The 13,791-nt window shown below is 47.5% G+C and overlaps 1 protein-coding gene across 1 annotated transcript in view; it reads right to left on the bottom strand.

The window, feature by feature from the left end:
- Nucleotides 1-1,331: 1,331 nt before the first annotated feature.
- Nucleotides 1,332-13,791, bottom strand: part of kazna (kazrin, periplakin interacting protein a) — a 192,746-nt gene continuing 180,286 nt past the window's right edge. The window contains exons 7-11 of the mRNA XM_049017120.1: nt 9,908-10,044; nt 9,348-9,518; nt 6,484-6,673; nt 5,522-5,655; nt 1,332-5,106 (exon numbers count right to left, since the gene is read on the bottom strand). Coding sequence (XP_048873077.1) covers nt 4,768-5,106; nt 5,522-5,655; nt 6,484-6,673; nt 9,348-9,518; nt 9,908-10,044 — 971 coding nt within the window. The 3' untranslated portion in view covers nt 1,332-4,767. The remainder of the gene's footprint in view (nt 5,107-5,521; nt 5,656-6,483; nt 6,674-9,347; nt 9,519-9,907; nt 10,045-13,791) is intronic.

Raw genomic sequence — 13,791 nt, 5'->3', positions numbered from 1 at the left:
ACAAGTGACCGAAGTGAACCCTGCATCTTGGAACTGTTCAGTGGTCTGAAGGCATTGTTTCCCCACCCGGGCCTTGGGGACCCCCAGACAATCCACGTTTTTACTCCCCCCCCCAGCTCCCTGCCAGACAGTCCACATTACTGGGAGCTGGGAGGGAGCACAAGTGTGGACTGTCTGGCAAGGGGCTAGGAGGAAGCAAGAACATGAACTGTCTGACAGAGAGCTGAGAGGGAGCAAAAACGTGGACCGTCTGGCAGGGGGCTGGGAGGGAGCAAAAACGTGGACCGTCTGGCAGGGGGCTGGGAGGGAGCAAAAATGTGGACCGTCTGGCAGGGGGCTGGGAGGGAGCAAAAACGTGGACTGTTTGGCAGGGAGCTGGGAGGGAGCAAAAATGTGGACTGTTTGGCAGGGAGCTGGGAGGGAGCAAAAATGTGGACTGTTTGGCAGGGAGCTGGGAGGGAGCAAAAATGTGGACTGTCTGGCAGGGGGCTGGGAGGGAGCAAAAATGTGGACTGTCTGGCAGGGGGCTGGGAGGGAGCAAAAATGTGGACCGTCTGGCAGGGGGATGGGAGGGAGCAAAAATGTGGACCGTCTGGCAGGGGGATGGGAGGGAGCAAAAATGTGGACCGTCTGGCAGGGGGCTGGGAGGGAGCAAAAACATGGACTGTTTGGCAGGGAGCTGGGAGGGAGCAAAAATGTGGACCGTCTGGAGGTCCCTGAGGACTGGGTTGGGAAACAGTAGTCTAAGGACAAGGCAGGGCTTGGTGTGGGACAGGTTTGACATTCTGAAACACTAATGTGAAAAGTCCAAGAATAGCTCTGAACTTGTGTAAAAATACATGCCACACACATGAAAAAGATAAGGATGTAGCACATTGGAACCTGAAGGGGTAGATGTTAGCTGCAGATCCAGGCGAATCCAGTAGTGTTATTCATTGTGAGAGTGTCTGGGTTCCGTCAACTTGAAGCAAGGCTGGATTCAAAATGATACATTTGAGTCTCTTTTAAAAAAATATGTACAGACGACTTTTAACCCAGTGATGGCAACTTTTAAAAAATTTCTCTCTTTGCATTCAGGAAAATAAATTTATACAATAAGATTAAGATTAATGGGACTTTGACAAAACCACGTCTTCTGGGTTAAAAGCCAGAGGTGAGGGACCTGGGGTGTCACACAGAGAGTATTAGGAATTTCAGGCCACAAAACAATGTTATAGATGCTGTGTGGTAACACGGATGCCTGGTAGTCTGTACACCAGAGGTTAGGGATAAAAAAACCGTGACAAGAAACAAAGGGCAAAAGAAGAAGGCCACATGGAAATTCAGTATCATTTATTTTAAAATAAGTTTTTATTTAGATCTTTACTGTATTGTTTCCATGCCATTAAAACTTGTTCCCTTCCCTCTATTTCCAAACAGCTAAAAACAGTGATTTTCCTTCACTGTCCTGATTTTCCGTCATTGAAGCTCATTTCTTCTTAAATAAATCTCTTTAATAGTAGATATCAGCATTATTTTCTAATTTACAAAAAATAAAATTAATGAAATGACAGCGAATCTGTTTACAAAATAAAACTACAAAAATAATGGTTTTTTTATATATGGAATGCCAACAGGAAAGGAGAAGCGAGGGACTCCCCTTTCCGCAGTTACAGGTGACCCCTGTCGCAAAGCAGCATGGCCTACCGAGTTCTCCTTTACACCCCCGTGACTCCCCATTCAACCACGTTAGATGAGCAGGTAGCTAGCAGTGTTTTAGTGACTGAATGACAAGACAAAGGCTATCCTGTAAGGCAAGGCAGACATCTCGGCAAGCTCACTCAGTGCAGATTAGAGCAATTAATATGCTGTTTTTTGAAAAGGCTATTAATCTTTGGCACCTATTTAATTGCTTTTCAGGCAACTTGACCCTGGTTTATTTATTTATTTTTTATTTTCTTTGCCAGTACAAGAGGAGCTAATTTATTTCTAATTCATATGCAGGACTCAAATCTAGCTCATTATATAGATATTATATTATATATTATATTCCCACAATGCCAAAGATAAAGTGAGCTGAACACCTGACTCCAGGCTGTTTGTATAAGAATGGGGGGGGGGGGGGGGACGAGGACACAGTGCTGCCTGAGGCTCGATGCTGCCTAGTCATGTGATCTGGCCAGACCCTCAATGTCACAGGCCAGCTGAGGTGATGCTCCATGTCCCCAGGAACAGTCTCACACATCCCAGGACGTAACTTCTGCTGCTAAACATCCTTGCCCATGAAGTGGAGAAAGAAAGAAAAAAGTACCATCTGCTGAGTGAAAGCTCTCAGGCCCGACTGCAAAGGACTCAATTTATTTAAATTTTGATGAAGTTTTTCCGTAATACAAGTGTAATCAGTCGAGTGCTCCGAAATCCCTAAAAAGCTGTCGTGGGAACTCCACATTTCCATTTATCTTTCACACATGGAACTGAACTCAGCGCAGTGAGAGGTTATTTCAGCTGGATTTCACAGTGGCGTGGGCTTCCTTCAGTCAGCCCAAGCGGATGGGGCTTCAAGGTGGGGGGTGCAACTGGCAGGAGCCCCAGTGCCAGCCGAGGGGGGAGGGGGGGCTATGGTGCTCTCTGGAGGGAAAGTTAAGGGAGCAGGAGCTGGTGCCAGGTAGACTGCTGGCTCCACTGCTGTAGGCATGAGCGGGAAATTCGGTCTGAAGAGCGACAGCAAACGTACAAGCTGTGTGAAAAATACTAAAACAGCAAACTATCTAAGCCTCTTTTGATACACACACTTGGGAGTGACCAGTCTGTCCTCGTGGTGACCAGCAATCACTGCACACTGCCGCCAAGAGACCCTCCCAGAGCGACTGTTCCGATGGCGGATTCTTTAAGGTCGCCTCTAAGGTCGAAGATACGCTACACAGCACCATTGCTTTCTCCGGGCTCAAGATGTGCAGCCGGTCGTGCTGTAGAAATAAGCAGAATGAATTTGGGGTCCCAAGTCTCCCCCAGCCATGTTTGCTGTATCGAAGATACAGATTATAACTTAGGTCTATTCACGGTGCCTTAAGTGCAATTCAAAAGCGCTTAGTTTTGAGTAATAAAATTGAGCCAGTGCCTCTTAGAGCGTGCTTTTCCAGTTAACACGCTCGGAATGTCAGTCATCAATGCTGCTGGCTTTCCTCCAGTTTGCCCAGAGGCAGGGGGGGTAGATGGTTCTCGTCTTTCCTTCCCAGTCCAAAGGCCAGGGCAACCTCGCTCACTATCATCGACTCTTCCGATGATGAGACCAACTGAAACTCAAGGTTGCCATGCATTTCAGACAAACCTAGAGAGTGTCAACATGCTGGACTGTACGTGCTTTTGGGACGATAGCACAATGCTGGTCAATTTCCTTAACAGTTTTCCACCCGTGGAGGGCGGCAGCAGTAATTTTTCCTCACAAAACCACCGAATTTAACAAAACGCTTTAACTATGATAAAACACATTTTAGAGTGATCGCATTTATTTCACCCCTAAAAGGGGATGCGGCTCTTTCATATCCCTCATCTAGGGGGTAATCCTTCCAAAAGGCTGCCCAAATAGTATCTTGTGGGAGTATTCACATATTCACGTTATTTTGGGGCAGTTTCAGGTTAAATTACCAATCTCATAAATTCTCGTTTTATAGCTTCCAAATCAGCTTGGCACCAAAATGGAAGCTGTGCACATTTTCTTCTGGAGAGAAGAGACCCAGATGGCAGGAAATAGGTCATTTTTACATCTACGGGTGTAACACCCCAGTAACTTCAGGAAGTGAACACGCCTGGACAAATGCACAACTTAAACAATGCATCAGTTATTACAGAGGTGCACTGCATGCTGCCTGAGATGCACCCTTAGGGGTGACTACTCTTCCCTTATCGAGACACAAAGTGCTCACTGGCCAGTGGGTATAGCTTAAGCACTTGTCCTTTTGCTCTTATCTGAGTCTGTCTGCCCAGCAGCCCTCAACTCACAAAGCTCTGCTCTCAGCTTCTACATGCACACAGTTGGTCACATACAGGACATTTACATCTTCACACAGGGCATTGGTGTCTTTAGGTTTGTTTTGTCGTGACGGCCCAGGACGTAAACATCAAAGTCTTTATTCATTTACCGCTTGTAGCTTTGAGGATGACTATATATCCTGATTTTGGGATACATGCCCAGAGAGTCTGCACATTGCCTAAAGGAAGCTTTTCTTGATTACTGGCCAAATACAGGAAATGGACCAAGCAGTGAGAACACACGAGAAAAAAAGAGGAATGAAATTCAAAAGCTGGGGTCAAAAATAACAACAAAATACCAACAAAAATGCATTCAGGACATTGGACATTTACAAGCACAAAGTGCACAATGACGGTTATTTACAAATACACAGCAGTCCTTCAAGTCAAGTTACCGAACAAGGAAAAAATTCTTAATATAAAGACACGGAAATGGGGCCACGCTGCTCCAAAGATGACAGTTAACATCCACGCTTCCCAAATCCGAAATGTGCGTGTGGGAGTGTGTGAGTGTGTGGGCCTGCTTTTTTTCTCTTTTTTTCCACATACATAAAGGTATTTTACTACTAATATTTTTACACTAATACTGGTGGAGGGCGGGGTCTTCCCTCTCGAACCCTCAGCCAGACCCTTCACAGGCAGGGTGACAGGCAGCCACACACATGCTTGCTCTCTCTCCTTTGCAGGAGGTCTGGGATGCAACGGGTGGGGGGCTTGGGGAGTAGGGAGAGCAAGGTTTTGGGGGTTGGGGGGCTGCCATCACCAGTCTGCATCCTCCTCTATGTAATAGTCAGGAGTGGAAGTACCATCGAACAGACCCGGGTCCAGGGACTTGCGCTGTTTTCCTCGGGCGAAGACTCGTGACAGAGAACCCAAGCCCATCTTCTCCTTCTTTTTCTTACGCTTCTGGTCTTCCAGGTCCTCTAGAGACTGTGGCCAGATCAGGAAAGAGGGAAACGGCAGACGGAGGAGAGAGAGAGAAAATACCAACAGAGAGGGGGAAAAACACGAGAGAGAGAGAGAGAGAGAGAGAGAATGAAGAGAGAAGGTGTCACTTTTGGGCAGCCGCAGTCTGTAGCCAAAGATCAAAGAGGATTTCAGTCATTATTAAAGGACGAGCTTGAATGGAGGCAGTGTCACACTTACAGGAAGCATGGTGAGAGAAAGAGAAACACATACTGGCCAGCAGGATGAACATTTAACCGGGTCAAAGGTCACCAGACTCTCGCTGCGTTGCAACACTGAAAAGTCTGAGGCAGAAACCCATTCGATGCCTGATGTAAAAGGTGCTACAGTGCAAGGTAGCGGTCGTTGGCACAGCTGTAAATACCACACTACAGATTTCCCGGTGTGTCGAGTGGGGATATGCACACAACAGCACTCAACACAAAAAGCGAAGCATCCCGTTAACATTAGCCAATGGGCATGGACGTCAACAGGCCGACAAAGTGAAAGCAAAAGAACTGGGAGCAGAAGGAAACTGTGGAGGAACGGCGTCCCTGGAAGCTCTTACGTTGCAGAGAGAGTGCGTCCGGTGCCGTGGGGAGTTGATGTCGCTGGGTGTGGAGGAGCGGTCGCCCTCGGCAGCTGAGGCGTCCGAGATGATGGAGGGTTGCCGTGAGTGACAGGGGCTCACCCTCACTGCCGCTAGGGAAGGAACACAACCACACTGTCATTTACGGGGCTAACGCTAGGCGATATGCTAAGAAGGCTAACTACAGCTATTGATATATGCATTTATTTCACCTAGCTGATGACATTCCCACATGCTAATGTTGCTAACTGCTAATCTGTGCAGTGTAGCTACATTTAACACTCATTAACTTGGCTGATGGTATCCTGCTCTGTTAGGCACAGTGTGATGACATCAGGAAAACACCTACAGAGCTGAAAAAGACAAAAAAAGGCCTGGATGGAAGTTGACAGAAGGATTAGTTAACAAGAGTATACCAGACTGCATTACATATTCAGATAAGCAGTTATAATGTATGTCTGAACACATCATTTATGAGTGATCATCCTCCTGGCTATTTTCATGCTTTTGAATTGAAGAAGCCAGTGCACTTTTTTTGAAAATGCAATTAATTTCTCATACAGCTTAATACTTTGTCGGTGTTCCTACCGTTTGCTGACTGAGGTTATCATGCAGAACATAATGATGTAAAACACCCGGTTACCATGTAGAACATAGTGATGTAAAACACCCGGTTACCATGGAGAACACAGTGGTATAAAACACCCGGTTACCATGTAGAACATAGTGATGTAAAACACCCGGTTACCATGGAAAACACTATGGTATAAAATACCAGATCGTCATGAGTACATTGTGGTGTAAAACACCTGGTTTCCTCTGAGAATGCAGTGGCGGAAAATGCCCAGTTTCCATTGAAAACACTGATGTTAAACACCCGGTTAGCTTTGAGAACACAGCTGCAAAACCCTCAGTTCCCAAATGAGATTGGGGGGTCCCACCTTGCCTGTCGGCGGGATGGGGGGTGTGCCCGTGGTACAGCGTCTGCTGGCTCTGCCGGATGGCAGCTGTGAGGGGCAGGTCCGCCTGTACCACCCATTCCTGGTTGCCATTGACGACAGCCTCAGTGGGCATGGCCAGGGAGTGCCGTTTGGGCACGTCCTTAGTGAGCGTTGCCAGGGACTGCTTTGCCTGTGGGAGGTGGTGGTTGGGGGGGGGAGGGGGGGGGTGGGAGATGTGGAATAAACACAGACAGGATTGTCAACCTAGGGACCCTAAGAGAACAAAAGCTCAAAAGACTCCAGCAAACTGCTGTTTGGACAGTCTGTTGTGAGGAGCATCCCCTGGAAGAGGGATATGAATGAGCCTCATCCCCTATTAGGCACCCTAGAGCTTATCGGTAATATGACATTTTGTTGTTGTTGTTATTGTTGTTCTGAACAATCTGTGTCACACTCTGTCAACTGACAGTTGGGGAGGCGTGTAGAGTGCCTGCCGGCTGTGTTTACTGACAGTGTGTGCAGAGAGAGCGGGCAGTGATGAAGCCATTGCACAACCGTCAACAGCTATAACTGTTATCTGGGCCATCACTGAAGCCTGCGGCTGCCTTCTGGGCTGCGGTGGGATGGGTCTGCATGCGAACCACAGCTGAACTTCATAACACCCAAGGAAGGCCCCGATTAAGCACGTGCATACAAGACCACTAGGTTTTAACCTGAAGTCTCAGTCAGAAAGTTGCATCGTTATACCTTTGAACAAAGTTCAAATGTGCCTGATGAGTTTTGTTTGTGTTTTTAAATAATTGTCCAGTAAAATGACTGCTTGAATGATTGATAGACACAGACACGTTGACATAGATAGATAGATAGACAGACAGATAGACAGATAGATAGATAATGGCAGGGGAGGAGGCAGTGTTTGTGAGAGGAAGGTCTCAGGTTCAAATCCCAGGGGTGCCAGAGTCACTCGGCTTTGACTAAAGAAAAATGCATGTTTCCAGGGGTAAAAGCATCTGGTAAGTCAGGGTTTCCCAACCCAGTCCTCGGGGAACCCCGGACAGCCCACATTTTTTGCTCCCTCCCAGCTCCCAGCCAATCAGGAACACCGAATACCTGGTACAGGTGCGCTGGCGGCTGAGAGGAAGCAAAAACGTGGACTGTCCGGGGTTCCCCCGATGACTGGGTTGGGAAACCCTGTCCTAAATGACCGAATTTTGTCCATTTTTTAGCTAAATAATTTACTGAAATGACGCAGATTAAACACCTTGGTCAAGAGACTCTTTCTGGGACTTGAAGTGGCCTTGGAGCTAAAAACAAAGCTACCAATCCCCACTAATCCTATGAACAACAACAACATATGATGCAATAAACAGTACAGCAGTAGAAAACAGACACACAGGCATTACGAGCCTGGGAGCACAACACCACACTGTCACAGTGCATGGGGGTGAGCCAGTGCAACCAGAACCAGTGAAAAACCCATGTTCATTACAACAAAACCAAAATCAGTCCCCCAGGACAGCCCCGAATAACAGGACCCTACACAACCATAACTACACATGCAGGGAAATCACTTTCTATAGACACTCCAAACAGTCACCACATCACTCTGCTTGCGTCAGATTGGTTACACCCTGATCACGCCTTCTGATGGAATCCCAAAAATGCAATTGTAATTGATGACGAATCAGTTTTGCCATCTCGTTGGACCTTGCAGGGCCATGAAGGGAGAGAATCGGCGCTTGGTTTATCATGCCCAAGATACGGTCCAAAAATAAGCAAGTGCAAGATCAACCACAAATGGTGTTAGGATGACCGGCAGACAGCCACCTGTTAGTGGACAGACGTGCAAATTGAATTCCCAGACTCTCCAGCTGATCACCATACACTGGGAGGTGGGGGGCAGGGGTGTTCAGAGCAAGCCCAATCCCAGGCTGAAAGGGGTGGGGGGGGGGGGGGGGGGAGCGGGTAAGGGGGCAACTGGTCTTACCGCCTTGACCCTAGGTGAGGGCTCCTTCTCCACTGGGCGATCAAACACCCGGTACTCCATTTTCTGAGCCACACAGTTATTTATCTGAGGAGACAAGCCACACGCACACACACACGCACACACACACACACACACACACACACGCTCACGCTGAAGGTCCACCAGTGACAGGCCGCTTCCGCCAGAGTCCCGGCAGCATTGAAAAAAAGTTATAAAAAAACTGACACAAACAAGGAAGGGATCACAGACCGGCCCCCTCAGACTCGAATACTACATGCTGGAGTACCTGTCTCTGCGGTAACGGCAGAGGCTATGGCAGCTCGCTGGAGCAGGTCTGAGGGCAGACTCAGAGCTCGCTAATGAACATCTTACATGTCAGCTGCGTCTTTTAGCTTGTGTGTGTTGGGGGGGGGTTTCTCCTGCTTCGGTTGCTCGGTTGGAGCTCGAAGGCTTCTAGGACTGGTGCGTTTCTCGCAGGTGGGGGGCCGGCATGATAACACTGCAGAGAATGTTGGGTAAACGGAGGCATTCTCTCCGGCTGACGGGGAGCAGGGGGGGTGTCATTAAAGAAACCTGGCCTGAGAGAATCCATCACCCCCCCACACCCGTGATGGGTCTGTGGACGGCGCTGCTGCCCACAAAGAGGGAGGCACATTCTTGCAGTGGGGGGTGTCGCGGAGTAAGCAGGCCGTGTGTCACTGCTTTTCTGCCTTAGTGTGTGTACCTTGTGCATATCTATTAGCCAGTGATATGTTTTGTATTGATGAGTGGCAGGGGACGGAGCACACTAGAGGCCAATAAGCCTTCAGATGGGCCCCGTGGCCCCGTCCCTGTATACACCCCCGTTCAGTTTGCGTTTGTGTGTGTGTGTTCTTACCATGGCTAGCTCAGCCTCTAGCTCCTTGATCCGGTTCTCCTTCAGGTCCAGCTGGCTGCGGAGCGCCCCCGCATGCTCCGTGGCCTCTTTGGTCTGCCTCCGCAGGTCCCACTTCTCCCTCTCCAGAAGATCCTTCTCCTTGGCCAGGGCCTTTACCGCGTCCTCGCTCTCCTGCGGGATGCATCTCCGGCTCCATTAAAGGGAAAGGAGTCGCAACCCCAAAAGCCACTGCCTCTTAAAAGGGCCCACGAAGGTCAGCAGGCACCGCTGTGCGTGGCAGTGAGTCACATCCCAGAAAATTAATACTATCAAAAAATTAGCTTACCTCATCTTTTTAAATTGAACTTCACTTTAAGATCCTGTTAAAGCCTTTTAGATTTACAGTGAGTTAATGAATGCTAAATTAAATTTGCTAACAGTTAATTATAGAAGTCAGGGAGGACTACGATAGAACTGCCTGTGCACGTCCGTTGTTTTCTGGCAAACTTGCCACTAGGGCGTGCTATGAGGGTGAATCCCATTGACCCGCACTGTGGATTGATGTTGGGTTCGAGGCCTACTTTTCTGTGCTGCTCATAGTTGCGTATGAAGTCCCTCAGCTGCTCCTCTCGGCTCTCCAGCGTGGTGTACAGCTGCTGCATCTGGTTCACCAGGTCCGCTTTCTCCACCTTCAGCCGTTTGCGATCCGCCTTCATCGCTACGGGCAAAGAGGACCGGACCCCCTCAGTCAAACCACCTCAGGCTGCCCTTCCGTGTCCCTCGTGTCGCCAGCTTCATCCTGCCTCAAACCGAATCCCATCCAACGTGTCTCCTGGCAGCATTCAAACTGAGTGGAATCTGGGGTGTCCAGGGTCCCCCCCCTTAGGAGAGGAAAGAGGCACCTGGGGTGGGGTCCTCTTAAAATGACCAAGATTGAGTGTCACCACCCTCCCCCCCAAAAGTGTCAACTATACTGAATTAAGCTGGGAGACCCTTCTTATTTGACGGCTTGTTGGACTGCCAACCAGGGAGCCGCAGGCTAATCCTACCCTGTCTCACACCTTGCATGACCTTCCCTGCCATTTTTCCTCATGATTCTCATGTCATGCAGAGGCCGAACACCGGATATCAGTGCTCCTCAATCCAATTTGATGCCATTAAAAAACATTTCACTCCTCAACATGGCTGAGGACCTCGATATCGGTTCTAGAAAACAGCATAACAAGTAGAGCCGCCACAGGCAAATTTATGAGGAACACAATATCAAGGTCTTTATCTTCTGAAGTACATATACTCTGTGTTTGTTTGCAAACTCCATCCATATTCACAAAACACAATTGTGTAGATGTGTGGGCTTGTAGGACATAGTGTGCAAGCAAATCGTTCTGACGGCAATATGAAATTACGAGCAGGGAACCTGTGTTGCAAAATGGAAATTACAAGTATGGGTGTGTGCCAAGCTGAGCCAACATGCTTTTTAACGAATGAGGATTTTGATCTATAAATGCAGCCCTTTAATGCTGCATGCTTCATCTCTCTGCAGGACACCAAGATCAGACCATTCCAGAAGTTCCCCCTGATACTCTAAAACCACTTTGGCCTCTGACATATCAAGATTAGGTGTATTCAAAATCTGAAAGGAAAATTACACGAGACATTTTTCCTGTCATTAAAACTCGCTATTCTAGGGTCCTCCATCTTTAATACCTTTTATTGTAAGGCCATATTCAGTTAAATGTCAGCTGCTCAAAACAGGATCACCGACTAAAGTTTTGTAAGCGTAAGAGTTAAATTGCACATATTAAACGGCGAGAGATCATAGAGAAAATCTCTTTTTAGGTCCCCATGCCTCACAGGTGATAATAGAAGGCAAATGAAATAATGAAACTGTTACATTAATATCTTTGTTCTTGGTAGCTTGCCCTACATGATGCTCCATTTTTATCAATTTGTGCGTGAGGGCCATCTGAAGTTACTTAAGTGAAGCAGATCTCAGCGGTGGGGGGGGAGGGTGTTTTTCCAGGGGGCCCCATCCCCTTCGTTCTCTCGCTAAACATCTCCATACCTACGAGCTGGGCTGAGTGACCTACTGACAGCCTCCACTTTCCACGTTTGCAGTGAACGTCTGCGTTGTTCCTCAATACCAAGACTGCAAAGATCATAGTTGGGAGGCAAGTGAGCAAGACTGACACGAGCAAACTTGGGACGCAATGAATCATGGGATTGGTCTTTCTTGGCGAGGATGCAACCGTTTTGTCCTTGATGTTTGGGGCGGGGGCACAAAAAACATCCAGGGATTTCTACCGTCCTCTGTACTTCAATCCTTGAGTATTGGAACTGGTCTTCAACAATGGAAGATGGCGTAAAATGGGGACATGAGAACACAAGCACGGTCAAGTACGAATATTGAGAAACGCCCCTGCTGTGGTGTGGCAGAGGAAACTGGGCGGAGCAGGTGAAGCAGGGGTCAAAGGTCAGCCCAGACACTAAATGGCAGCCCTGAGGTCATGACTCTTCTGCGTTAAGCTGTGTCGCATAATCGGAAGGATTCAGCGCTATCGCTAACACAGCTGTGCGTACGAAGCACATAACATGTTCCTGGCTGATAATAGTAGGATTAGAGGAGCCTCAACTATGACCTGGAAAAAATGACGACATTACCAAAGTTTAGCCTGGTGCTCTGGTGCTATTAACCTCCCGTTATTCTCTTGGCCTAAGAGGTCATTTTATGCAAAGAAACATTCCAGGGTGACACTTTCAAGCTTAAACCGCTTCAACTGTCAATTATTGTCCTGGTCTGATATGCCCCTCCCCCTCCTGTGCCATGTGACCATAGAGAGACATGTGACAGACACTGTCACCCCCACTGCTCTGCCAGTACATGGGCATTTGGGGACCTAGACTTCATTTGGCTGGTTACTGAAGCTTACAACGTTTGCAACGTCTGCAAGGAAAACGACCAGACAGGCCTCAAAACTGACTTCCTGTCCGCAGAGTGCCCATCACACTGTGGGGCGATTAAATTCTCTGGGGGCCCTGGGCTCAGCAAGAGCAATGGAGCAATTTATTTTTTCGGAGCCAAAACGATGCAACATCAATAATCCACTAATCACTGATTGGGGGGGGATGAACACCTGTGGTAAAATTGAATGAGATTGAGCCCAGAGCCTGGGATAGGATATGCATTAAACCTTCCCAGCAACAAACACAAAATCCAAAATTTTTATCCCATGTTGTAGACAGCTGGGGCCTGGTTTTCCTCAGCAATTGCATCAATGGTTTATTGGATGAAAAGAGACAGTATTTTCAGAGTTCTTCATACATAAAACATGGAACCAATGTTTAAGACTTAACTAAATATTTGGGTTCCTCTTGGTAGATGTTCAGTGGCCAGAGTTAGCCGGAATTGCCGCAGGGAGATACAGTGAAGCAGGTCAATTTCTGCAGAGTGCAAATGTTTGTCCAAATGAATTTAAAAATAAGTGAATTTAGGATTTTTAATTTATTTCTTGTGGTGGGCTGGATTAACTGTGTTAGAGAAGTGAACGATTTTATGAGGACGGAGCAAATAATTGAAATGGTTCTAAATCTAGTTACAAAATTCAATTTAAATGCTGCTTAATTAAGTAGAAAACTGCCTCCATTATTAATTAGTACTGATCCACTTATGGGGTCTAATAAAACAAAGGCATTTCATTACAGCCAGCGATGAGCAGGAGAACAATCACCACAGTCATCCCAACATAGGAACCCAGTACTAATAACTTCACAGGTACCGCGTTAACCATGCACAGTACAGTGTTTAGACAGCGGGTTAGGACACTGTCTGTGATCGGAAGGTCTTAGGTTCCAGTCCCATCTGATTACAATCCCATGGTTGGCAGAGTTTCACTGCTGGGCCCTATATTAGGGTCCTTAACCCAGTAGTTCCAGGGACTGTCTGACGTTGCTTTCTCTGTTGTATATCACTTTGGATAAAATCGTCTATTAAATAAATTAATATAAGCAGCGCCAAAAGCCAGAAATACAGGGGAGAGGAGTCAAAAAGTCCTTTAGCATTACTGGTAATTCATAATGGTTACTGCTTCCCCCCGAGGCATGTTAATGCTGTTATGGAATGTCAGGGTGTTTGAGTGGAAGGTGAAGGATGGAATGGTGTTCCATTACTCAGCTCTCCAGACAACCGGAGATGGTCAGCAGGTGGGCCGACCATGGTGCTGCACCCATGCTGTGAATGTTTCAGGAATGAAGCTCTGAGCTGAAACTCCACCATGCTTTCTGTACCTTCCTGAGAGGTACGTTTATATACTAAACTCTGGATCATCCTCATCAATACCATCATTTCCTAAACTGTAGTGGGATTCGGCATCATTGTTCAACAAGAAAAGCCTTTGTCTTTTCAGGGATGAGAGGGGTAGAAATCCACTGACATTCCGCACTCCAGATCTTCCCATTAATATTCAGT

The sequence above is a fragment of the Brienomyrus brachyistius genome, chromosome 6 (genome assembly GCF_023856365.1).
Source record: "Brienomyrus brachyistius isolate T26 chromosome 6, BBRACH_0.4, whole genome shotgun sequence".
NCBI classification, from domain to species: Eukaryota; Metazoa; Chordata; class Actinopteri; order Osteoglossiformes; family Mormyridae; genus Brienomyrus; species Brienomyrus brachyistius.
This window is presented reverse-complemented; position numbering and strand designations above follow the sequence as displayed.